The 26343-nt window shown below is 46.6% G+C and overlaps 1 protein-coding gene and 1 non-coding gene across 6 annotated transcripts; both read left to right on the forward strand.

The window, feature by feature from the left end:
• The first annotated feature begins 962 nt into the window (after positions 1 to 962).
• Positions 963 to 25519, forward strand: larp1b (La ribonucleoprotein 1B). 5 transcript variants are annotated; one of them, XM_030116282.1, is made up of 19 exons: positions 963 to 1730; positions 5599 to 5660; positions 8035 to 8091; positions 8518 to 8746; positions 9655 to 9834; positions 10175 to 10300; positions 10385 to 10547; positions 12541 to 12685; positions 12766 to 12943; positions 13876 to 14036; positions 16550 to 16906; positions 20345 to 20459; positions 20605 to 20774; positions 20846 to 20952; positions 21279 to 21439; positions 21536 to 21680; positions 22522 to 22631; positions 24673 to 24800; positions 24945 to 25519. In XM_030116282.1, the coding sequence occupies exons 1-19, from the start codon at positions 1379 to 1381 to the stop codon at positions 25212 to 25214; spliced, it is 3216 nt and encodes a 1071-aa protein (XP_029972142.1). In that variant the 5' UTR covers positions 963 to 1378; the 3' UTR covers positions 25215 to 25519. The 5 variants fall into 5 exon arrangements, with proteins under 5 accessions (XP_029972142.1, XP_029972146.1, XP_029972144.1 ...); XM_030116286.1 differs by having other exon boundaries at positions 21282 to 21439; XM_030116284.1 differs by having other exon boundaries at positions 20348 to 20459.
• On the forward strand, positions 23384 to 23520 carry LOC115407358 (small nucleolar RNA SNORA5). The gene has a single exon (XR_003933629.1). It is a non-coding gene; the product is annotated as a small nucleolar RNA SNORA5 (small nucleolar RNA).
• Positions 25520 to 26343: the final 824 nt, after the last annotated feature.

Raw genomic sequence — 26343 nt, forward strand, 5'->3', positions numbered from 1 at the left:
CAGTCCAAAAGCATGAATGGGATCTTAGAGAATCAGTGATCACCTGGGTGGTTTTGTTTAATTAAAAAAAAAATAATCACATCAACAACTTTAAATCCTTAAATCAGGGTATTTCAGACTTAAAACATCAAATTGTTTATTATAATTTTCCATGGATTGACTAATCAGTCCATTACTTATCTAAATTGACTGAGAAGGCATATCAAATTTAATTTGCAAAGTAAATAATAAAATACTATAAAAATATTATGTAAAATACTGCACAATACTGTGCTTATAATGAGTGTGCTGGACAGTATAATCCTCTGCTGTTAAATGCTGGGGCAAAATGCTGGTGGCAGCCAACACCAACAGACTCAACAACCTCATTAGAAAGGCCAGTGATGTGTTGGAAGAGGAGATGGACTCTGGGTCTGGTTCAATCCTGAACAATGTTTCTCATCCTCTCTAGCATCTTCAGCAACAGACTCATACCACCAAAGGCCTCTACAGAGTTCCAGGAGATCTTTCCTTCATGTGGACATCAGACTGTTGCTCTCTCCTTTGTAAACATTGTTTGTTGTGTTTTCACTGTCAGTCCATTTCCATGCTTCAAGGACTGTACATATTAATATTTATTTATTTAATTTCTATTATCTTATTTCATGCTTTTAGAATTATATTTATTAAGATATATTCTGCGTGGAGCGACACTGTAAAATAATTTGTCTCTGTGATTAATCGGTTATTTATTTATTTATTTATTTATTCTATTCAATGTAGTTTGTGTGGTGTAGTATTACGGAATGTCCACTGGGGGCGGCAGAGGAACCGCTTACAGGAGCAGTGTCGTGGTGGTGCAATAGCGCGGAGTGTCCGCTGGGGGCGGCAGAGGAACTGTTTACAGGAGTAGTGTCGTGGTGGTGCAATAGCGCGGAGTGTCCGTTGGGGGCGGCAGAGGAACTGTTTACAGGCACACTGCAGCAGGCTGCACGAGCTCCGGACTGTCGCGTGGAGCTCACTCTCAGAGAGGAGGTCGCTGTAGAAGTTTATCCAAAAAAAGTTACTGAAACTCGCAGGAGGGTCGATTCGGCGCGTGTTGTTTGCATGGTGACAACGTGCGGACTCAAAGGTAACGATTTGTTGGTATGAAAGTGTCGAACGGAGCGGAAAACGAACACTTTTAGCTCGGGGCTCGCCTGCTAACAGTTAGCTGCGTTAGCTGCTAGGCTAGCTGCTAGCAGCGAGGTCCAGCCCAGAAGTTGTTTACCTGAAGTTCACCTGGACTTGTGGAGGTGCTCTCCCCCCGAGCTTCACCTCTCATTTCTCTGGGATAAGAGCGCGGGGACCAGAGAGGCACACTGGATTTAACACCGCACGCTGTTAGGAAACTAGCAGGATGTCCACAGAGGTTGACTCGGGTTTGACAGCGGCCAGCTCCGGCGGAGCAGCGGAGAAGTACCACAACAAGTCCGAGGAGGGTCACCTGCAGACGGAGCAGGGCGAGCCTGGCCAGAGGGGTTCCGAGAAGCCGGCCGGGGACGAGGCTGCCAGAAGCCCCGCAGACACGCACAAGAAATGCAAAGAAAACGATAAAGAGAACGAGCAGAGCGGCGGCGCGGAGTCGGCTGCCGAGACGGTGAAGAGGAAAGTGGTGGAGGCTCCTCCGCCCAAAGTCAACCCGTGGACGAAGAGGACCACGGGCAGAGTGCCAGTGAACAACATCAGCTCCTCCAGCACGCAGGAGAAAGGTGAGATGCACCTAAATCTACACATGGGATCAGATTGAGAGTTACAATATGCTCTTCCTCCTCCTGCTCCTCCTCCTCCCCCCAGCAGCCGCACGTTGCTGCAGCTTCTTGACAGCAGAAAAACGCTCTGATTTTACCCTGTCAGGCCTCATACGGGCTGGTTTAGACGTGAATGAGGCACATTAAGTTGAATGTCAGCGCAGTCAGGAGGTGTTGATGGTGGCATTTCTGCCCCCATCCCCCCCTGTGCTCGGATTGCTCCGAAGCACCACGTGTTGATTGCTGACAACTGCTACTTCTTTAGCCACCTCCAGCTAACCGCTGCTGCCTGGAAATGCCTCGGACTGGAGGCCGGGGGTAAAGCAGCACAACTGGGGCTCGGTGTGGATCCAGATCAGACCCAAATGTCCCCCTCGGGGGTGACCCGCAGTGAGGGGAAAGGTTAAGGTAGATAGGCTAGCTGCCCCTGCTGCTGCTGCTGTTCAGGCACGTTCCACATGTCCAATGGCCTGTCTGCCTGCAGTTCCTCCCACCAGCCAGCTCCTCTCTGTCACCACCGAGAGCACGAGTCTGAGTACAGGGCGGCTGAACAGGTGGAAAGAGTATGTGTAAACTACTCATTTTATCGTCTTTACATGTTTTATTTGGATGTGTGAGTAAACTTAACAGCCCCCCACCCCCCAGTTCTCTGAGCTCAGCCTGCACTTTTCTAATCTCACTCTGATTCTGCTCATAGTAACATGTAATTGAGATTTGAGGCATGGAAGCATTTAACTAATTCAATTTTGTTCTGTTAATTTAGCAGTAAAGCAATTTGAAACTTCAAAACCTGAGAAAGTTGAGATATGGGAGGAAAATCCTGGAACTGAGCTAAAACCACAAAGTGTTTGACTTGTTTGCTCTGTAAGATAAGGTCTTTATTGCCATTGCACATCATTGTGCATTGGTCGACTCCACACCAAGACATACGTGCTAACCAAGCTCCAGGGATAAATAAACAGTTTTAAGTAATAACTTAGCTGTAAGGTTTTGAATTAAGTAGGTACGATTTTACTAAGATGAAAATGTTAGGAGTTCAGGCTGCACCAGCAATAGAGTTTAGAGTTAAATATAATGAAAGATAAACAAGTTAAGACACTTAATCGCTTTTTTTTTTTAAGTACTTTTTCCTCAGAATTTTCCACAATTTCCCAGTTTGGGATTAATAAAGTAACTCTCAACTCTGCTTGGCTCTAAATCCATTAAAAAACAAAACTAGTCCTCTGATACATCTATAAAAGCCTCATATTCACCTTGAATGTGTTTCTGTTCAAACATCTTAAATTGTCTCCTTTATATTGACGATATTAAACCCTGTGAATGGAGCTGTGAAGACACGCTGACCAAATGAATTAAACTTTATAGGCCAAGAAAGTGAAACTGCATGTGAACCACGTGGTAAGAGATTGGTTCATGGCGTAAATTAATTGCTTTATAGTCCATAAAGACGTCGGTTAGCAATTCTAATGTGTACTAATGAGGACAAACTTGTTCTCCATCCTCAGACGATTCTAACGGGGCTTTTTAATGTCCCGCAAAAGCTGAATCATTTAATATAGTCGAGGAGATAAAAGAAAATATTCACATTTAAATGTGTTATTTGAGAATTTTACTTTACTGAGAATAACTTAAAGCCACTCACCCCTTATAGAAATAGTTTTATTGATTTACAGAAGATCAATAAGCCGTTCTGTAAAGCGACAAATAGTAATTCAGTCCAAAAGTGAGGTAATTCATGTCTTCCGCCTAAAAATGCCACAAATCACAAAGTGAAAGCTTGAAACTTGATGATTAGACATCCCAGAATTAACCTGTAATCAGTGAAGTGTTCAGATGCAGCAGTGAATTATTTACAATGTTCAGATGATAAATCACATTTTAAGGGAAGTTTAGCATTATTTTTACTTTAATATGTCTTTAAAAAATTGCAGTTGAAATGTATGAATCAGTTTGTCACTTTTAAAGTAATCATGAATTAACCTGAACATGGATGTGAAACTCAAAGGTATAAAACCCACGGCAGACATGGCCTGACAGCCGCCATGAGCTATCTCTCTTTACAAAGATAATTAGAGGTACATTTTATTTTCTTAGTTTTAACTTGACATTAAGTTGTCTTAAACATTTAAAAACGAAGTTTTTGCACATTTGAAGCCATGCTTTAAAATTTAGTTTTAAATCAATAATAAAAAGTTTGGTTTGAAACATTTTTCTCTTTCTGGGAAGTGTGCGTGGGTGTGGGTGTGTGTGGACTTAAAATCTGCCTGACTGAATGTCTATCAGGCTTCAGATGAATTATGGGAAATGTGGTCTTTAGTTCCCTGTGAGGTTCTGCCACATGTTGCATGTTCTTTGACCCTTTTGGGGTGCTCAGCCGTGTACCTGGACATCGCTGTTGGCTGAGGAGGTTTCAAGACATTTTAGAACTCAGACAAATTCTACAACAGAACTCTCAGGAACTCTGTTAAAATGTAATAAAGAACTCTGAATGATGAAGAAACCTGCCGTGTTCTAGAACAGAACGTCTGGCACACTGTGGAATTCTACACCTGATCTCAGACATGTTCTAGAACCGTGACATGTCAGAGTTCTTGACAAGTTTAGAACTTCACTCTGATGCATTCGTGCACTTTAGAAAAATTCCATGAGAGAACTGTGACACCATTGAGAACTCTTGACGTGTGTGAGAACAGAACTCTACCTTGAAGAACTTGGTGGAATTGCGGAATGGAGCACTGAATGAGAAAGTCTGACTTATTCTAGAACTCTGGCTCATTCTAGAATAGAACACGAAAACTGCGACACGTTCTGGAACTTGAAAGTCTTGACATGTTGGAGGAATCTGACACGTTCTAGTGAACAATAGTCGACACGTCGTTGGACTCTTGAAGTGTCTCAAAACAGAACTTTACATTTTCAAAAATTTTATCAGAATTGTTGAAGAAATCTTCAAATGCTGAATTGGTCTGACATGTTCAAGAACTTTAACCGACTCTAGAATGGAACAGACTCAGTCTGGAACTCTTAACATGAAGGAAGATTTGACCACAGAACTCTTGACACCTTCAATAACGTCAGTAGATGATAGAACTCTGAAGCAAGAGGAGGTCTGATATGTTCCAGAACTCAGAAAAACTTGACAGCAGAACTTTTGACACATTCTAGAAATTTCACGCGTTCTTGATCTTTGATGAACTGTTGAACTTGTGAGTGTGTGTTTCCAGACGTGCTGTTTTTGCCTTTTAAAGGGTTAAATAATTCGACTGTGATCACCCAGAGGCTCCAGAAGCCCCCGACTTCCTGCTTGAATGTTGGAATCGGTTTTGCTTTGGCAGAACCGCAGCTTTGTCAGATTCAGACCATTCAGCTGAATTTGAGTTGTGAATGTGTGTCAGGGCGGCCGTCCGGCCGTCCGGCGGAGCTATATTTGAAGCGTGCAGCCGTGACGAGAGCACAGGCATCGTTTTACAGCGTTACTGTACCGGCGGCTCTGCAGGCATTCACCAGGACGCCTCAGCCCCGACCCTCTTATCAATACCACCATCCTCTGAGCGATAGGGATTGACAGGCCACAGAGGGCCACTCCCAACACACACACACACACAGCCGCTGGCTGTACACAAAACACCCCCAACAAGTTGTTTCCCTCGGGCGTCGCAGGGCAGCGAATGTGCTTGCTGTAGTGAGAGAAAGTCCCAGAGCGGATGAGTCTTCTGCTGCAGCGCAGAGCAACACTTCAGACCCGCTTTGAGCTGAAAGTCCTGTGGATTGACGCTGCTCTGCCTCACGTTGACCATGCCGCTGTCTTTCATCGACTGTGTGTCCGCAGATCAGCAGAACGCTCTGAAAGTGGTCCGAGCCGCCAAGCCCAGGACGAGAAAATCCAGCAAGGTAACCTCCTTCGTGTTTCTGTCTCCTGCTTCCAACAAACATCCTCACTTTACCCAGAGTCAAGAGAGAGGTTTTCATTTAATCCAGTCAGAATGTCAGTGAAAAGATCTGCTTCTGCTCTGAAAGCATGAATTTGTGTCTTTTTGGGGGAGTTTTGTTAAGTTTGTGAAAAATAGCCGCCACGAACCTGTTGAGCCGCCTTGGTCTAAACCGGAGGGGGGGTGGGGGGTCTGGGTCTGGTCAGGCTGGTCAGTAAAAAGCTGAGCAGTTTTAGTCACTTCCTCCATGTCATTTGCTCTTCAGCGTCCTTTGTTTCCTCAGATCGTCTCGATTGATATTGATCGCAGACGAGAGTGTGAAGAAGATGTGTTGTTTTGTGCTTGTTCTGCTGAAGGCCAATTTTTCTTATTAAATTCATTTCACTGTGCTAATCAAGCTGTTCCAACCAGTGTATGCTGTGAGACACAAACAAAGACTTCGAGCTTCCTGGAAGGTCAGAATTTGTGAAAAATCCCCAAAACAACAATAAGTGAAGAAAAGTTTGATGGTTTTCAATAGATAAAATTTGTATGATTAATTGTAATCCATGTATTAAATCATACAAATAAAAGGAAAATGGGATCAATATATAAAGTGATTAGAGTTCAGGAGAAAAACAGTAACATCCTCATGATTTGTTGTCGTACTGAGTAAATGAAAAGCTGCTTCTTTGATGTTTCAGGAAGAGGTCAGCGCTGTCAAACATAGAAATAACAGACAAAACCTAATTTATCAAAAACCTGCGCTATTTCTGCTGTAGTGGAAATCCTCGTAGATTCATTACAAATGCCTTAATTTGGAGTATTTTAAAGGTGTAATCCTTCTTGTTTGAGCAGTTTAGAGGGAGGTGAACAGTTTGGTTAAAGGATCAGGTTTGTTTGATTCCTGAAGGGAGTTTGGGTCGAACGTCCTCATCTGAAGAGGCAACATTATTACCGCAGATGCTGGACGGAACAGGTGAGAAGAGAGCTCAGTTTAGCTTTTGCATCAGTAGAACACATGAGGAATAATCATAATAGACACCATGAAAATTAGCATTTTGGTTCCACCTTTTAGTCGGCTTGCGAGCAAAATGTGATGTGATGCTCGATGGACGAACGATGGATGAAGTCAGAAATCAGCTGTTTACAGAGGAAATAATAAATTACTCGCATGTCGACAATCAATACTGGGTTCAGTTCTAGGTTGAAGAAGACAACAGTAAACCCAGCCTGGAGAAAAGTGTTTGAATGAAGATATCCTCACAGTAAATATTGACCAAAATTCCAGTATTTATCTGAGGACACGTTTTGTTGTGTAAACTTCACACAGCTCCAGAGGAAGAATGATGAACTGTGTAGGAAATAAACAGTTTCTTTATGATGTCTCTCCCAGGAGGCCATACCTGCTTCTATTGCTCTCATCTAAGGTTTAAACATCATATTAAATACTGAGGAAACGTGTTTCTCATTTTAATGTTTTAAATAAAAAAAAAAGCCAAAAGATGCATAATTTAAGATTTTTCTCACTTCATTAGGAAGTTCTGTCAGTTTTACCACTGAAATGTGCTTTAGCCTCTTTCTGCACATCGGATCAGAACCAGTTGGAAGGAGTGAGAATGTGTGACGTTTTTTCGCTGTCCGGTAAGGTGGCTAACGTGTGTGTTTTTGGCCGTCTCTCACCGGCGCACGTTTCCTTTTTTTTTTTTGTTTATTTCACACTGCGAATGGGAACCCTGCAGCTGCCGCTAGCTCGGCGTTCGCTGGTTTGAGCTGCCGTCCCGCGCTCCTGTTTGCTTTTCCAACCTGTTTTTTTCCACAGCCGCCGTTTCAAAGGTGAGAATCAGACGATTCCCCAAATTTAATTTAAAAGAATTATTTTCTTTCTTTGATCAAAAAAAAGGCAAAGGACGAATTCGATGGTCTGTCTGAGTTCAGCAGATCTTCAGATTGGCTGTGTGCACAGGAAAACTGCGTCGTCTCAACGTAGTGAAGGGAACTTTGTTTAACATGTAATTGGTGAAGAAATAAAGCGCGTGGTTCCAGATGCAGCGTCTGGAAGCGCCGCTGGACGACCTTCTGCGCTGCAGCCGCTTTTCTCTGATCAACCTTGATTTGTCCAAATGTGCGACGCTTGCGTGGGTGGAAAGTGACTCCTGTGGTTTATCGTTATTGTTTGCAGTTTCCCCACACACACACACACACACACACACACACACACACGGAGCACTGACCTTCTTTTTAACCCCCCTCCTCCCCCTCCCCCCTCCTGTACCTGCCCGGATCGGCAGGGGGAAACTCGTTGGCGCCGATCAGCTGATCGTTATATTGTTTTCATTTCTCTGTTTTGTTCGCAGTCCGGCGACTTCAGTGACATTACCAACTGGCCGACTCCCGGGGAGCTGGCCAAAGAGGTACTCACCTGTGTGTGTGTGTGTGTGTGTGTGTGTGTGTGTGTGTCTATGTGCGCGTGCGTGCATTTGTCTGTCTGTCTCACTGCGTGCGTTGCAGCATTCTGCCGTGCGTGAGCGCCTGGCTGTGTGTGCGCGCCCTTCAGCGTTTGCGTGCTTCTGGGCGTACGTGTCCTGGTATGTGGGTGTGCATGTGACTCCAGAATGTGCGTGTGTTCTGGTATTTGGGCGTGTGCGCGTTTCGTGTGTGTGTGTTTCTGTGCTGTCTTTGGTCCACGTGTGTCCCAGTGTGTGTGTGTGTTTTAATCAGACCTGGTTAAATCCTGCAGAAGCGTTTCTGATCCCTGATCACCTCCGCAGCCTTGCCTCAGTGTTTCACTCTGCAGATGTTTTCGTTCGCTGAAGTCGTGTTTTCCTCTCGTCCTTCAGCAGCAGCAGAATGTGGTGAACAACGGGAAGAAGCCGCCGTCGTCGCGCCGGGAGAAGGACAAGAGGAGAGAGCGTCCGGACAGGAAGTCCGAGAGCAGCCACGACGGCGGCGAGAGCAAAGAGAACCAGGAGGCTCAGCCCGACCCGCTGGAGACCCTCCCCAAAGACGAGGCGTCCCGGGCGGGACAGGACGCCCGAAGCGCCGGCCTGAAGAAGAAAGGAGGTGAGGGTGAGGAAACCTTCTTCTTGACTCTGCATGTTCAGCATCGCCGTTCAAATAAATGAAGCCTGAATCCCGACTGAAGCTCCTCTTCATCACAGTCCAGTGAGATTCATGATCTCCAGAGTCTTCTTTAATCATTTCCTCATTGAGTCAAAACGATTTCCGTCTGAATAATCCACCTGATGCGGACGTGGAGGTGTGTTTTCACTGGACTGTGACGGCCTGTTTTTCCTGATCGCTGTGTGGAAGGAGCTCGTCTCTAACTGCTCCGATCACCGCTGGCTGATTGTCTCCGATTGGTGCATGCCAGGTTTGATCAATCAGAAAAATAAATAACAGACGAGGGTCTGCCTGGCCTCTTGGGTGTGTAAAGCAGAGACGGGATGAAGAGTTTTGCACCAACATAGGAGGAAACTCGTTAAAATCCTGCAGGAAGCAGCTGGTTTGACCCGGTGTGCTTCCTGTGGAATAATGATCAAACTAGTCTGAATTGAACAGGAGATCTGTGACTCCAGGAGTGATAGCCTCGGATCCAGGCGGTTCCCACTGACCTCCAGTGTTTGACGTTCCTGGAAAGAGTTAATAAGTGACGTATTGGGTCGGGTCAGTGTGCAGTAAATGTACAGTCGCAGCTGATGTTTTCCTCGAGGGTCTGCTTTGATAACTCAACACGTTCTCCTCCCCTTACCTGTAGAACAGCTGTGAACACTAAAACCTCTGAGCTTGTTGGTCTTTCGTAGTGAAAATGACCTCCAAACGCAGCTCAGAGTCCTTTCATATCAAATAAAGCAATAAAATAATCAGAGTTCGCTTGTTTCAGGACGTCTGGCCGTGTAGACAAAGCTTTCTGTCTCCTGAGTGTTTGGGTCCAAAACTCTTCAAAAGGTCTGTTTTCGGTCTGCAATCATCGCCAGGTAACAAACGTAAGTGGGTTTCTCTGCCGCTGGAGGAAGTGTCCCGGGACGACGGCGACAAGACATCGGGTGGCGGCGGCGGCGGCCCGGCCCGCCTGGACGCAGAGCCCAGCAGCGACTCCGCCGACCCCTCCTCGCCCGGTCGAACGCTCCACCTTAGCAGGGCGGATAGCAGCAGGAGTAAGTGTCCGGCAGCCGGCGCTCCGGCCGGCCGCCTCTCGCGGCGCCTGTTCACTCACCGCCTGGGCTTCGACGCTCGCCGTTTGCTCTGCACACCCCCTCCTGTTTGCTCCACACTCTCTGCTCCTCAGCCCCTTCTGTGTTTACAGTGTGTGACGTCCGCCTGCTGTCGGTGAAGAACCTGGTCGACGTATCGCTCATGACTCTTTATTCAGACAGATCTGCTGCTAAAGCCTCTTTTAAACCTTCAAACATTAAAGATAACAGAACAACCATGAGCGATCGGCGTTATTAGACTGTGGTGAGTGGCTGTTCTGACGGCGAGCGCCCGTCTCTCCAGGTTGGAGGAGAGACCCGCGGGACTTGGGAGACGACGCCTCCAGCGTGCGGAGCGACGGCGGGAGCGTCCGCGGAGGAATCCGGGGCCGGGGGAAAGGTCGCGGCCGCGGGAGAGGTCGTGGACGAGGTGCCGCCTCCTCGCCTCTGTTCAGATTCTGCCCCCCGACTTCAGAACCCGTCGCTCACGTTTCCGTCTCCGCTCCTCCCGCAGGTCGCTACGAATACTCGTCCAGCTTCCGAGACTCTCACTCCTCCGACGTTCAGGTGCCGTCGGAGTTCGGCACCAACATGGTTTACTACTACGACGACGGAAACAAGGTGCAGATGTACACGGTGGACGAGAAACTCCTGAAGGAATACATCAAGCGGCAGATGTGAGTGTGGATGACTGACCTGCCTCCTCTTCTTCTTTTGTTTTGCGTTCTGAAGCCAGTGTGATTTTACTTATGAGTTTTCTGATAGATTTTGTAGTTAAAAAAAAACAAAGTTTTCCCTTAAGTTTTGATACTTTTTGACCCATGAGTGTATCAGTATCTTTTCCTGACTGTGTAAAGTTCTCTTTATGCTACATTCACAAAAATAACTTCACATTTAAAAAAAAATGTGAAAAACTTTGGCTAAAGAAAAGCAGGGAAAGCATTGGTTCTTCTAAAATGTTTTGATTTTCATGACTTACTCGCTTGAAATTATGAAGGAAAAAGAAGTTGTGAAACATTTAAATTTACAGTTAAGAGAATGGATTCTATTTTCTGATATTCTTTTTATTAAAGTAGATCCTCTGTGGCGTTTAAAGCATTTCAGTGACCATATTGAGTATCTTTAGCATTTCTTCCTGCACCTTAAAACTAAGAAGAATTATTCGTTGAAATTGTAAATGATGCACAATTTGTGACAATGATGAACAAGATTTTCTTCAGAGAAACGTGAACTGCAGGATGCTTTTGACCCTTTTCCTTATGTATTTGGTGATTTTCATTGTGCATGTGGAGTTAGTGCAAGTTCCATAATCTTCACAATCCAATGCAACAAGTCATGTTGAGGCCCGTTTATTTGTAAATGGTACTTTATGAAAAGCTCATCAGATGCAGGAATGAGCTTTCTGTCATGTTTCTGTGGGAGAATTTCTTTTTCCAGAAACTGTATTTTACTGTGTTTTCTTAATGCAGCTTAGCGCAGTGGTTTTAATTAAAGTTCAGATTAGTGTGAGTGTGAGTGTGTGTGTGTGCTGTGAGGCTTCCTGCCGCGGCCTGCAGGGGGCAGCGTGCGCTCTGAGTGTTTCTGCTCTCAGCTTTGGCCTCTTTGCAGATCACTCAGGATGAGGTGAGCTCCTAAATATAGTCCCGGAGCTTCGGAGGGGACGGGCAGGAATTATATGCAGGCCTGAGCAAGGAAATGAAAAAAAGAAAAAGTGTGCTAGGGAGGGGGAGGGGGGGGAGGAGGAGGGGGGGTTCTTGTCTTCTCCTCTTCTCGTCTCACTCGGTGTTTTTCAGGCTGCTCGGTCAGCCATCGTTACTTCACATGAACTACACACACGCCTGCAGGCTGTGTGTGTGTGTGTGTGTGTGTGTGTGTGTGTGTGTGTGTGTGTGTGTGTGTGTGTGTGTGTGTGTGTGTGTGTGTGTGTGTGTGTGTGTGTGTCTGAACTTAGTGCTGCAAATAAATTTTTTTATTTATTTTACGTTTACAAGAAATTCTATTGACTATTCAGATTATTTGCGTGTTTTTCTTGAGCGTCAGATAAAGTGTGGAGTAGCTTAGATCTGACCTGTTTAATTGATATTTCCCATAATTCATTGGATGTATTGTAACTGAATGTTCCCTCCTGCAGTCACCAGTGGTTTTGATGAGGACTGCATATCACAGATTTATCAGTCTTCCATTGACCTGAACACTTAGCAGAGCCGTGATTATGTTATAAAACTTCATAGTGACTCAGTTTTAACGCTGTAAGACATATATGATTAACGGTGATCCTTTCACTTTAAATAACAAGAACATCCTTCCAGAAGCAGGTATCCGCAGCCTTTTGAGAGATCATTTCATGTTTTCTGTTGCTAAAGAGGTCAGAATTTTTTATTTATTTATTTTTTTGCCAGTGTTTAAGATGCTGTTAAAAGATTTCTGAGGGGAAAAAGCTTTTGTTGCATTTTAAACCTAAAGATTTCACCAAAAAGTGTTGATACATCTGAATTAGATGCTGATGGTTTTATGCTGCGCTGTTTCAGAGTCCTGTGGAAATACATTCAGATGATTTAGTCCTTGTGATCTCGTGTGTGTGTGTGTGTGTGTGTGTGTGTTTAGCTGATCATCGGTGTGTATGTGAGCCCAGTAAAGTCCACAGACTGAGTGTGTTGTTCGGTCCTGCAGTGAATACTACTTCAGCCTCCACAACCTGGAGCGGGACTTCTTCCTGAGGAGGAAGATGGACGCCCAGGGCTTCCTGCCCATCTCGCTCATCGCCAGCTTCCACCGGGTCCAGGCCCTGACCACGGACATCAGCCTCATCGTGGAGGTGACACACTCGCCCCGTCCTCAGATGTTTCCCGGTGGCTGGCTCTCGCGGTAACACCGCCTCCCGCTGTCGCTGTTCAGGCCCTGAAGAGCAGCAAAGAGGTGGAGCTGCTGGACGACAGGGTTCGCTGCAAAGTGGACCCGGAGCGCTGGCCCATCGCCGTCCCCCCCATCGTGGGCTCCCCCCGCACCGACTTCTCCCAGCTCATCAACTGCCCCGAGTTCGTCCCTCGACAGACCCTCAGCTCCACCAACTCGGGTCAGTCCTCCGTCTGAGTCTCACTGTAGAGCTGAACGCGATCAAGCTCCTTCTGCTTCGTCCTCATTCAGAATCAACAAAATACGACTACAAGCATCTTTTCTTTGTGTGTGTGTGTGTGTGTGTGTGTGTGTGTGTGTGTGTGTGTGTGTGGTGCACCGTCCCGCTGCCCCACATGCCCAGCTGAGCAGCTAATGTGGATTAACCACAGCTGGGACGAGTCTGCTCTGACCCCCAAACACCTCGCAGCACTTCTTATATTGAGATAAACTGTTTTCTGAGCAGCTTGACAAGCGGACACCTTCACCAGCGACGTGACCCACCGTTAAACCACACAAAACCCAGAGGCTGGAACACAAACGCTTGGTTCACAGAGTTTTGATCGCATGAAAGCTGGAGCTGAAGTGAAACTTGCCTTGTGTCGTTCAGTGAGGAGTTAAAGCTCCAGTTAATGATAATCTATTGTGTGATTAATCCAGCGCTGTGAATCACTGCAGTGTCATTTCTCAACAGTGTTTAACAAGATTATAAGAGATGGATTATGGGATCAATTATTATGTTTTGCCTTGAGCTTAGTTTTTCTTAAATTTCTCATTCATTTTCACAGTAACCCTCCCAAATTAACTACATGTTGAACTCCTGTTTCGTAAAAGTAAAGTTTTGATGAATTGTTGGATTTAACATTTTTTAAATGTTACAGACACTGAATTCACTTCAACAAGCAGCACTTCTAATAACTTAAAGTCTTTTCTGTTTGCAGTCATGTTTTAGATACTGTGTTCCGTCTTCAGTGTGGATGTGGTAACTCTTGCTTGGCCTTTTTTACTGGACTCTTGAAGCAGCTCGGAGTTAAATCGTGGATTCTGACTTTCAGAAGTCGTCCCGGGCCGTTCGCTGGCGCCGCTCACTGTCTCTGCTCCGTGTGTTCGTAGCTTCGCCGCCTGAGAAGGAGCCCCCTCCCGACTCCACCCAGCCCCCGAACCCAGCTGCTCCCGGCGCCTCCCCCTCCGAAGACGCCCCCACGCCCAAACTCGACCCCGACGCCTGGATCCAGGTGGAGAAACGCCACCGACAGCCGCCCGGGAAGGCAAAGGTAGAGAAGGAGGCGCCGCTCGGGACGAATGTGAGGGTAGAGACTCTGATATCAGAGAGTTGAGGTCAGAGCCTGAACTGGAACTATGAGAGGCAGAATCTCAGGTTCATCACGTTCTAGTTCTTCTTGCCTTGAAGCAAAAAAAAAAAACCCCTCCACTATTAAAAACTGCGGTTAAGAGCTGCGCTCTGTCCAGTCTGTAGATGATTAACAGACCCTCCTCTTATCACCATCTCCTCTTACATCTGCAGCTCATGAAGGAGGGAGAAAGAGCATAAATCCCCCTTCCATCGCTTCATCCTGTCTGTCTCTCACTGCCTCTTCCATTGTCTCCCCTTCCTCCTCCTCCTCCTCCTCCTCCTCCAGCCCGTCAGTGCTGCTGTCAGTGCTGATGTGTGTGCTGTAGACTTGCCCCCCCCTTCCTCAGACCTCCAGCCTGACTGCCCTCCCTGTGCAGTTGAGTAAATCCTCCTCTCGCAGCTCGTTTCGGCTCGTTTCGGCTCGTTTCAGCTCGCCCTCTCTCCTCTGCCTCTCTGCTTCTCATCCCGTCGTGCTCCTCTTTACTTCATGCGTCTGAACTGAACGCAGCTGAAGTTCTTCACTCAGCAGCAACGTGCTGAACGAGACGGAGACGTTCAATCCTGTAATGAAGCTGCTTTTAGCCTGAGCGCGTCAGAATCTGATTTAAAGACTGGAATGAAATGAGATGCTCCCGTGTTTGTTAGTTTAATCTGAAACTGTTAACAGAGCTGCAGTCTGAGTGTCATGGATTCTCAGTTAGCTGTTAGCTTTAGCTTAAGCTGATGCTACTTTCACCTGTCGGCCATTTGTTACAATTTGTTTAACTGGATGGTCGAATGGACAGCTTCTGTGCATTAGTGCATCTTCCTCCTCTAACAACCAGACTATAGAGTAGGGCTGCACGATTATGGCCAAAATGATAATCATGATTATTTTTGTCAGTATTGTAATCACGGTTATTCATCACGATTATTCACTATGTTAGGTAAAACATACCTTTTTATTGCACCTTTTAAAAAAAAAAAAACGAAAACAAACAAGTCTTCAAATTGAAGACGTGGGTCTTCAGCACTTCAGCGATGTCGGGCGTGCGTGCGCACATAATCGAAGATGTTTTAATTCGAATCTAAGCAACTATTTAGGACCATTTCAATGTGAACAATCGCTTTTCCTTAGACACGAACATATAGAAGCACCGACTGTGAGTATTTAAAAATGTTTGACCAGACCTCTGTTCTGGAAAGAGCCGGATTATGACTTTGGAACCTGAACGCCTCACGGCTGAGCGACCGTCACCTGCTGCATCCTGAGAGCAATAAGATGATCACTGAGCAACAAGATGATGATAAAACAACAAGAGAACAGTAAATAGCCGCGCTAAACTCAGAAATGAAACCTACCAGAACAGTGATTCCCTCCTTCTCTCCAAGCCGCCGCTACGCCGCTCAGATACTGAACTGTACGTCAATAACAGCTTTTCCCGTTCTGTCCGAGACGCTCAGCTTTTAAATCTTCTTTCCACCGATACAGAAGTTGACATCGCGCCCCGTCGACTGATGTTTGAGACGAAGGAATCGTTCATCGGTGGCTAACGTAATGATGAGGCCCTAACCTCGGTCGCCCCCTGGTGGTTGGCTTTAGAAAGTGCTTGATTTGACACGCAACAGAATCTGTTTTTTCAATTTTAAATCGCGACGATCATCTAAATTTAATCGCGGCAGCCAAAATCGTGATCAAAATTCGATTAATTGTGCAGCCCTACTATAGAGCATCTTCCTCCTCTAACATCCAGACTATAGAGCATCTTCCTCCTCTAACATCCAGACTATAGAGCATCTTCCTCCTCTAACATCCAGACTATAGAGCATCTTCCTCCTCTAACATCCAGACTGTAGAGCATCTTCCTCCTCTAACATCCAGACTGTAGAGCATCTTCCTCCTCTAACATCAGATTAAAGAGCATCTTCCTCCTCTAACATCAGATTAAAGAGCATCTTCCTCCACTAACATACAGATTATAGAGCATCTTTCTTCTACTAACTAAACCAGGTGATGAAGATGTGACTAGTACCTCACCACATCCTGTTTTCCACTAGATAATCCTGAACAGGACAGTAAAAACAGACTGAGCATCGCAGACTGAAGCACTTGATCCATGTATAACTTCCCTTCAAAAATGATTGACTTATACAGTGTTATATTCCTTAATGACCTTTTGAACATGAATAGATTTTTACTGAGACTTGCATCAGGTTAGATTGGACCGTTTTGTGTGGGAGATTAACGAAACATTTCAGGAATCAAAACAAGATTGATCAAGATGCGCGTCTTGACTGGTGTAAACATGGTAGAATGATGCTAATCTCCCTGTTTTCAGTCTTCTCTGAACCCAGACGGTTGCTTGTGTTTTTAGTCGTCTCATGAAGTCGGTCAGTGTGTTTCTCACCCTGTGTGTGTCTCCTCCGTGGCCCGGTGTGTGTTGTGACGTCCAGGCCGACAGCAAGCCGCCGCCGCTGCCACCTCCCAGCCAGCAGCCCGAGCCCGACCAGGAGGAGCTGGACTTCATGTTCGACGAGGAGATGGAGCAGATGGCGCCCAGGAAGAACCGGTTCACCGACTGGTCGGACGACGACGACTCCGACTACGAGCTGGACGACCAGGACGTCAACAAGATCCTCATCGTCACCCAGACGCCGCCCTACCTCCGCAAGCACCCCGGCGGCGACCGCACGGGGAACCACGAGTCCCGCGCCAAGCTGACGGCCGACCTGGCCAAAGCCATCAACGACGGGCTGTACTACTACGAGCAGGACCTGTGGAAGGGCGAGGAGCAGGTGGAGTGCAGCAAGGTGAGCGCCGCCGTCGCCGCCGCTCGCCGCCGTTCAGGCTCGATCGGAGCCTTGACCCTTCAGCTCAGCGCTGGATGATTGACAGGTGATTTAAAGGCTGGAGCACGTCACCGTCCGGTCGTGTTGAAGCTCGCCTGCTGCTCAGCGTGAGAAAATGAACCACAGTGGCGCTGGAAATGCAAAGGCTGCACGTCTGAACACGTCGGCTTTCCTTTAACGCACAGAAAGATCAGCAGCTCGAGCTTCTTTTACAGTTTCGCCCCGTGTGTGTTTCATCTTCTCCTGAAAGTTTAGCTCTGAGCTTTATTGACTTCTTCAATAACACTCGCCTTTACAGCCCAGAGTTGTAGGAAGCATTCCTCATTGGTCCTTCAGTTTGACTTGGTCGGAGAACAGAGGTTGACTCGACGCTCTTCAGCAGATGCAAAAGCAGAAAAATGTCTGTCCAGTGAGTTGGCTTGTTTTCTGAAGGGTTGCCAGGTTTGAGAGATAAAAGCAGCAGAGCACCTCCTCAAAACTGGCAGGGAGCATAAATTATTCCCAAAATATCCATCTTTGCTGCTGCTCAGGCTGGTTAGAGCGACTGCGGCCGACGGTCTTTAAAGAAATTTTTTAAATTTTATTTGCACTTTTAACAATTTGCTTGTTTCCGACAAATTTCTTTCTGTCGTACTTTTCAAACAGAAGATGATCCAAGGTGCAGTAGATATTTAAACATCGCCGAGTTTGCATTTAGATGGCAAACACAGATTGAGAGCAGACAAACACTCCGTCTTCCCCTCCGACTGTCGGCTGATGCTAACCTGAGCGCCAACAAAACGTTTGAGCCTGACTTGAGGAGACGTGACTTTTTCTCTCCACTAAACACAGCAGTTTAATCTGAGCCGCCCTGATCCTGAATGGAGACGATGCGCGCGCGCGCGCGCGCGCGCACACACACACACACACACACACACACACACACACACACACACACACACACACGCCCCCGCTCCGGCTTTGCCCAGTGACAGTCTCACTCTGTGACAGTGGGTCAGTGGGTTGCTTTTTTTAATTTTAGTGCAGCGCTGCAGGCTGCACAGAAATAGTCCCAGACCAAAAGTTTACAGAGACGTGATCATAAATCTGAAGCCCAGTTTGATCCATGAAGACGGGATCTTTGTTTTTCAAGCTTCACTCGCTTCCCTGCACACAAGAAGCTGTGAATTTTGATTTAAAATCCATTAAAAACTATTGCTGTGAAGGAAAATGTCATGGATCCAGTTGATCTTTCTACTCGTAATGCAGAGGGTAGAAACTTGGACTTGTTAGGGGGATCCTGGGGGTTTCAGTGGGTGTGTCTGCCCTGGTTTCTGATTAGACAATCAGTGGTCTTCAGATGGATCTGGGGGTGGGGGGCATGTCAGGAGAACAGGTTACGGTTTCTCTCTCATCCTCCCTCACCCCACGCCGTTTTTACAGATGGAGATTTTCACTCCTGACAGCCAGGAGAAAAATCAAGTTTCCCTCAGGTGCTGCTCCTCCGGTGGACTGGAGGCCGGTGCCGCCGCCGGTCCTCCCTGCTGCCCTCCCGCTTTACGACTTTGTGACGGAACTGTCAAAGCTCACACTGCTCATGCACCGCCACCAAAAATACACCTGACTATTTATCGCCCACTATATGAGCCTGCAGGCTACATGTGTGTCACAGCTGCTTCCAGAACTCAGCGGAAGGCTTCAGGCCTCTGGCTTCTGGGGGAAGCTGCAGGGACTGACACCCACGAAAGGTTACGCGCCGTTACGCAACTCTTAATTTATAAGGGGAGCCGACGTGCGGAGCGCTGTTGGAACGCTGAGGATCGGGTTGCAGGAGAAAGAGAAGCTCTGTGGAAGGACTTGATCTGACTGACGGGCTGAACGGCAGCAGATGTTCATGAAGATATCGGAGAGTTCACGTCGGCTGTTCCTGAGCGGTGGAATCACAGAGTTCCATTCATGATTTATGTGCTTGTAGATCATTCGTCTCCTCTTTTGTTGAATTACTTTCCTCACAGGAGGAACAACAACTCATCAGAGGCCCAAACACAGCACACCTCTCATTTCCGTTTAGTCTTTAAAAAGCAGAGACTTTAAGTAGAAAAACTGGTTTCCCAGTTGTTTTTCATTTTATTTATAGAACATTTGTTCCAACTTTTTCTCTCCAGCTTTATTATATTACATATAAGGACATATTAAATAATTAGGATATACAGCAGATAAAATAGTATGAATACGACAATTTGTGAAGAAAAATAAAAACCAAAACAAACATTTCTCTTCTTTGAAGTTCTTCAGTGCCACAACAGCAGGAGTTCAGTTTAATCGGTTCTTCGCCTGTTCTGAATGTAAAACCCTGCAAATGTAATCTGGAAAATAAGGTTTGAAATGCAGAGTATTAATAACATTTAATATTTGTGAAATGCTGTAAAAGCTGAGATCGGCCTGTTCAGATGCTGCATGAAAGACAAAGTTCTGCGTTGTCAGCTCTTTCTGGGCTCAAAGGTTGTCTATAAAGTCTCCCCATGTGAGAAATGTCACGCCTGATTACACTCACACTCACACTCACACTCTCTCTCTCTCTCTCTCTCTCTACCAAGGCCACCAGCGTTTTTTTCTATCTGACGCTGACGTGTAAAGTTCAGAGTCTACTGCACATCTGCTGAGTGTCCCAGCCTCGTTTCTTCATCTGTTATCAGCGCACACACACGCACACACACACACACACACGCGCGCACACACGCGCGCAGTGAAGATGGGGTGATACAGCAGCATTTCTTCAATTAATTTTTAGCTCGATTAAAAAATTCTAACTGCAATAAGTTTGTTCCTGATGTAGTCCGTCAGTTTCTGTCTGCTACGTGACTTCTGGTCATTTTCGTCCCGTCAGAAGCGCGTTCAGGAAACTCTTTCCTCAGTTTTTTGGTTCCTACACGCTTGACGTCACAGTCACGGATTCCTCTCTAAAATGTGAAAAATGAACGCTACTGAGAAGAAACCTTCAGTTTTAATCAGCTCTAAACCCTCCTCTCAGTATTGACTTTGTTAATTTTATCATTACATGTTTATAGTCACACCCCGAGCTGCAGTGAGTCTGGGGTCAAATTACAAGCATGCAATTAATATGAATTTATTTGAAGAGAAGATAAAACATCTCATTTTTTGGTGAACAAACTAAAATGATCTGTTTCATTGAAACAAGTTGAATGTCTGTAAAAACGAGCCTTTTCATTCAGAGTGAGGCTGGTGTCAAATTACTGCTGACTGATTAGAAGGAAGGCGGATGAAACCGACTGCTCGGTACATTCAGTCTTTAAGCGATGTGGAAAAATTTAGGCTTTTAGAGTGAAAATGGAGACGTTAAAGAGTGGAATGTTCCAGAACCCCGAGTGCGACGCCTCCTGACGCCTCTCTGCTCTCCAGCAGGACGTGGAGAACTTCAAGAAGCTGAACGTCATCAGTAAAGACGAGTTCGACACCCTCGCCCCCAAAGTGCCCGTCGACTCCAGCCAGGAAGTCCCGCTCCCTCCCATGACAGGTCAGCTTCTGTTTGCTGGATTTGACCCTTGACCTTTTGAGTAGGTCAAAGATCTCATCGCGCAGAGACACTTTGATGTTGTAATAAGTGGATATGTTTGTTTTTTTTTGTTTTTTTTTGTGTGTGTTTTTATTGTTTCTCTCAGTGGACAGCGGAGCTGAAATGGCTCGTTCTCTCCCTAAAACGGTCCCCGAGTCGCCCAGCTCCCAGCAGCCCCGGACCCCCCGGACGCCCCGCACCCCCGGACGCCAGGACCCCAACAAGACGCCGCGTTTCTACCCCGTCATGAAGGAGAGCGGCGCCATCGACGGACAGGTGAGCAGGGGGGCGGGGCGGTGTCTCCTGCTGGTTCTAGAGATCCAAACACCTCGTGGCGTCTGTTCCAGATGCCCAGGAAGAAGAAGACCCGCCACAGTTCCAACCCCCCTCAGGAGGCCCACATCGGCTGGGTGATGGACTCCCGTGAGCACCGGCCGCGCTCGGCGTCCATCAGGTACGACCGGCCGCCGTTAACGTCGCTCTTTAACTTTCTGACGGAGCGAGAAGCAGCAGAACCAAACTCTGCAGTATCCTGGAACTCCGCTGCGTTTAGCGATGGAACAAATTAATGGGTGAGGAAAAAAGGACGGATTCTGCGAGGAGACAGAACTCCTGAGTGAGCTCCTCCTTTGTGTCCCGTCCAGGCCTCCGTAGACGAGTTACCCTCACCTCATGGCTTCTCACCATGTTTGTGGAGTTTTGTCTGGTCCTGCGTCCGTGGCCAGAGCCGTTGAATCCTGCCGTGTTGCTCACTGTGTTTGTCGTCTCGTCCCGCCGCAGCAGCTCCAACGCGTCTCCGTCCGAAGGCGCTCCGCTGACGGGCAGCTACGGCTGCACGCCGCAGTCTCTGCCCAAGTTCTGGCACCCCTCCCACGAGCTGCTGAGGGACAACGGCTTCACCCAGCAGGGATACCACAAGTACCGCCGACGGTGCCTCAACGGTGGGCCGCCGCGCCGCGCCGCGCCGCGCCGCTACACTCCGGGCTGCACGCCGGGCCGCAAAGCACGGAACTGACCTGCTGCCGCTGTCGTTTCAGAGAGGAAACGGTTGGGGATCGGACAGTCTCAGGAGATGAACACTCTCTTCAGGTTCTGGTCCTTCTTCCTCAGGGACAACTTCAACAGGAAGATGTACGAGGAGTTCAAACAGTACGCGCTGGAAGACGCCAAAGATAACTACAGGTGAGGAAACGCGCGCGCACACACACACACACACACACACACACACACACACACACACACACACACACACACACACATGCAGCTCATTCTGCCTGTGAGATCTAAAGGCTCAACGGTCATGTGCTGGAAGCTAGTGTCTTGTCATTTGACACCAGCATCAATGCTGCATTCTCACAATAAACAGAATATCATGTCAAGAAATGAGAAATCACAGGAAATTTGGTCGATAAAGCTACAATGAAGAATAAATTGAATAGATGAATATTGTGTGTGTGTGTGTGTGTATATATATACATACACACATACATACATACATACACACACACACACATATATATATATAAATTGTTTAAAAAATATTAATAAAACCAAAAAAGACACCAAAGAATGGAAAAACAAAGGATAGTAACGATATAAGGGCTGACGGGAAGGTAAAACTAAAAAAAAAAACTATTTTAGACAAATATAACGAGAAATAACCGTAACAATACATACATTACAAAATTATTGATAAAAGGAATAGAAATTAGATTTATTAATTTTCTAATTACCCTCGACAGTACACATTTAAGATAAAATAATAAACAAAATCATGTAAATATCCTGTTTGGCTCAGTCATTATCAATAAGAGTGTGTGTGTGTGTGTGTGAGAACCATGAGCTGTTTATATAGCTGCTCACACACACCGGTCCCTCCGGTCCGCCTCAGCGCTTCATGGCGCTAAAATCCAATCTGGTGAAAAGGCAGATGAAACGATTCCAGCTCCTCACTTCCTGTCGCGGCGAATAAACAAACGAGTGTGTTTGAGTCAACGGCGTCACGGCGTCGCTCTCCCTGCAGGTACGGACTGGAGTGCCTCTTCAGATACTACAGCTACGGTTTGGAGAAGAGATTCAGGTTAGATCTGTTCAAGGACTTCCAGGAGGAAACCCTCAGAGACTTCGAGAGAGGTAATTAACACACACACACACACACACACACACACACACACACGATCAGAGCCACCCCAAGCTTCATCTGTCCCTCCAGCAACATCCAGAACTCAACATCTTGACACATCCATATCTACACAGTGAAAATAAAAGGTTTTCTTTTCTCTGTCTTCATGAACAAAAGCAGCTTTGAGCGGAAGTGAAGGTTTTCTGGACGCAGAGATCCGAACGCCGATGCTGCGTTCCTCTTCAGAACGCTGAAAGCCCCAAAATATGAATGCAGAGGTCGGCAGGGTTAAACAGTGTCAGCATGAAGGCTGAAAACCACAACATGCCACCGTCCAGGACCCAGATGCTAAAGCCTCATCGTGAAGGGATGACCCTGCGTTAATGCTAATGCTAAGACTAAAAGCTAACGGCACAACAGCCTCCCATCGAGGTGACCCTGGCAGGCCACCGTAGAAATCAGCTCCTCGTGGACGTCCAACGGGAGTTTAATGGATTAGTAACCGAGCTGTGTGTCATCCGTGAGAAAGTTCTGGTGTCCTCCGGACTCCGTGGAGGCTCTCGGGACCATGTCGGATTCCATCTCCAGGATCTGACCTCGTGTTCGGCCTCCTCTCAAACCGTCCTGATCAGACCGCGACGCCGCGCTCAGAATCCCCCGTCTCACCTCACTTCAAGCACATGTTCAACCGGGACACATTAAAGCCCAGAGCGCAGCCGGCTGGAGTTTCTCCCGGCAGCAGAGCGAGCACGTCGCCGCACATCGCAGCCTTGTCAAATTCAGTGCGTCCTGCTTGGTGGACGCCACTGGCCCAACCGGCTGCCACAGCGAAGCTGCAGTTCATGGGCCCCGCCGTGCGCCTCCGTCACTGCCGGGGATAAGCATGCACTGCACACACGCACGGCGTCCCTCAGGGCTCACACATGGGGCCCCTGGTTAAGGCTCAGTTCTCCTCTGAACATCATTCCCTTCTTTCAGAAAGGCAGTTTTTATGAACATTTAAGCAAAAAGACACAAAGTGCCCGGATACATTGAGTGAAACGCTCCTCCAGCTGCAGATCAGACTGATGATAGCTATTTACAGCTCTCCTCTCATCTCTTTCCTTCTGTATCTACACAGTTTAAACAATTCCAGTGTTTGAAACCTTCATATCCCGACTGAAAGGTTCGTTATTCCCCTCCGACTGTCTGAAGAAAGAAATGAAACTAAGGATTGACGTGGATTCCTTCACCTACTTCAGCCGTTTACCTCCAGCTGAGCGTTTCTCCTTCTGACCGGAGAACATCTGGCAGAGAAATGTGGAGGAAGAAAGACCAGAATCCTCCAAAAGTTTCAATTTAAAACCAAGAGAAAAGGGGAGGTCACAGTGGAGGAATTCATGTTCCCAATCAAACTACCGTGAGGTTTATCTCCCTGAAACAGACTCTGGAATATTTCAAACCCTTCTTGTTTCAGTTTATCATTTTGATCTTTAATTTTTAGTCTTTAATATTATATTATCACAACGACCTTTCAAAAAATGCTCCAACAAAACGTCATACTTTATAAATGAGTGTAAAAAGAGCTGCTTATTTTTCAGTAATATTTAAACTCGTTTCTATTTTACTCATTTTTTTGTTATTTTGTGACACTTGCGTGTTTTTCCACCTCAAAAAGTTACTGCAAACATCAAGACTTTTTATTGTCACTACCAGTACAGTACGCTAACGGACAAAGAGTTTTCCATTGCAGTTGTGAGATTATTTTGCTGAAATCACATTATTTAATCTCTCCGTCATTTATGATTTAACACTTCAATTTATCACCAGAAAAACCGTTTGGATTCAGCCCACTGAATTCATGTTGTCTGAGATCATGAATCTTCTGAAATCTGGTTCTGATAGAACTCAGAAGTTATGGCATTATTCAAACGGATTGAAAATAATCTTCTTTAGAAAGACTTGCACGCAGATGAGATGGATTCCAGCGCTTTTTATTCACATTCCAGGTTTTCTTTATGAATGTGAGAAACTGTGGATTGAGGTGTGTGGTTTTCTGACGGGGCCCTGCAGGTCAGCTGTACGGTCTGGAGAAGTTCTGGGCCTTCCTGAAGTATTCCAAGATGAAGAACCAGCCCATCGAGCCCAAACTGCAGGAGCACCTCTCCCAGTTCAAGAACCTGGAGGACTTCAGGGTGGTGGTGAGATTCCACACGTTTTAAAAAAACGCTCTGTTGTCGTGTGAACGGGGGAAACGCCACTTTCTGGAAACATCGGGGCTTCTGGTCAGACATTAACGCTGTGTTAATGTGTGTGTGTCTGCGTGTGTGTGTGTGTGTGTGCAGCCGCCGATGGGAGAGGAAGGCGGCAGGAGGAGACGCCACTCATCCTCGGCCGGGGACGACGGGCGGCGTCGGAGACATCCTTCCAACACTACCTCAAAGTCCTCACAAGCCTCCAAATCCTCCAGCATGGCCGCCGCCGCCGCCTCCTCCAGCGACGCCGCACAGACTACGCCCAAAGACAACGCCCAGAAGGCAGCGGCTCCGCCCACCCAGGGCAAGAAGAGCGACGCCCGGGCCGCCAAGAAGGACGGCGGCGCCACGAATAAATGAAGCGGCCCTCCGCTGGGCGTGTGTGTAGATGCGAAGAGGCGAGGCGAAGCGAGGCGAGGCGGCAGCTCTCAGCTCAGCTGCAGTCTTCTTCAGAGGATGAAGGCAGGCTGAGCCAGGTCGACTTAATTTGATCCTTCTTATCAGTGCATTTCATTCTAAAGCAAAGCGTAGGCAGCGAGCGGCCTGACGGCTCGTAGCGTTTACAGAAAAACACACAAAAAAAAAAAGAAATGCATTCCCTGCATTTTGCCTTTTCACTCGGATGCCAAACTCCTCGGCGACGCGGCTTCATGATTTTAAATGGAGCGAAGCCTCCACTGCCTCCGGGCCTGCCGGGAGCCGCTGAACTGTGATCCTCCTCTGCCAAGAAAAAGAGATGCTGCAGGCCGTCTCGTGTGCCTTAACCTGGTTCAGGTCGGAATCAGCCACCGAAAAGACAAAAACGAAAGTCCAAATTCTGCTTTATGCTCCCAGTTCAAGTCTTCCCAATTGATGGTTCGGGGTTTGAAGCGAAGCGGCACGCAGCCCGCCGGCCTCCCGCCACCTAAACATGCTCCGTTTCCATGGCGACAATCAAAGTGGTAAATTTGGACTCTCCTCCCCTCCGAGGCTCCGGATCAGATGTTTTCCAGTCTGATGTTGCAGCTACAAACCGTTTCTAATTTAAAATTCAAAAAGAAAAAAAAAAGTCTGTAGAAATGATGAGTTATATCTGGGAAGCTTTAAGTCCTCTTTTACACCCCGAGGTCGTATAATTTATTGTTTTATTTTTATTTTTATCTACCATTTACTTGATTGATGGAATAGTCTTAGATAATCATTGCAGTTGTTAAAGGCTTTTTTTTGCTGTTGAATATAATGAAAAAAAAAAAGATGTTTCTGCTGGAATAATGGGTGTGAGCTAGCATCATAAAACTACAGTATATTTTAGCTTGAAGTTTACTTTTATGTTTGAGGCTTGGTGCTTTAGAGCACTTTAATCGTTAACTTTCCTTCTTCAATGAACTTAAGAGAGGTTTTAGAGTTGAATTTAAAGAAAAAAATGTAAATACTATAAAAAATCATTTGCTATTCAATTCTTTTGATTTTAAGAAGTGATTTATCGGTAGTGTGGTTTTCAGTGTGTTTT

The sequence above is a fragment of the Salarias fasciatus genome, chromosome 19 (genome assembly GCF_902148845.1).
Source record: "Salarias fasciatus chromosome 19, fSalaFa1.1, whole genome shotgun sequence".
Classification (NCBI taxonomy): domain Eukaryota; kingdom Metazoa; phylum Chordata; class Actinopteri; order Blenniiformes; family Blenniidae; genus Salarias; species Salarias fasciatus.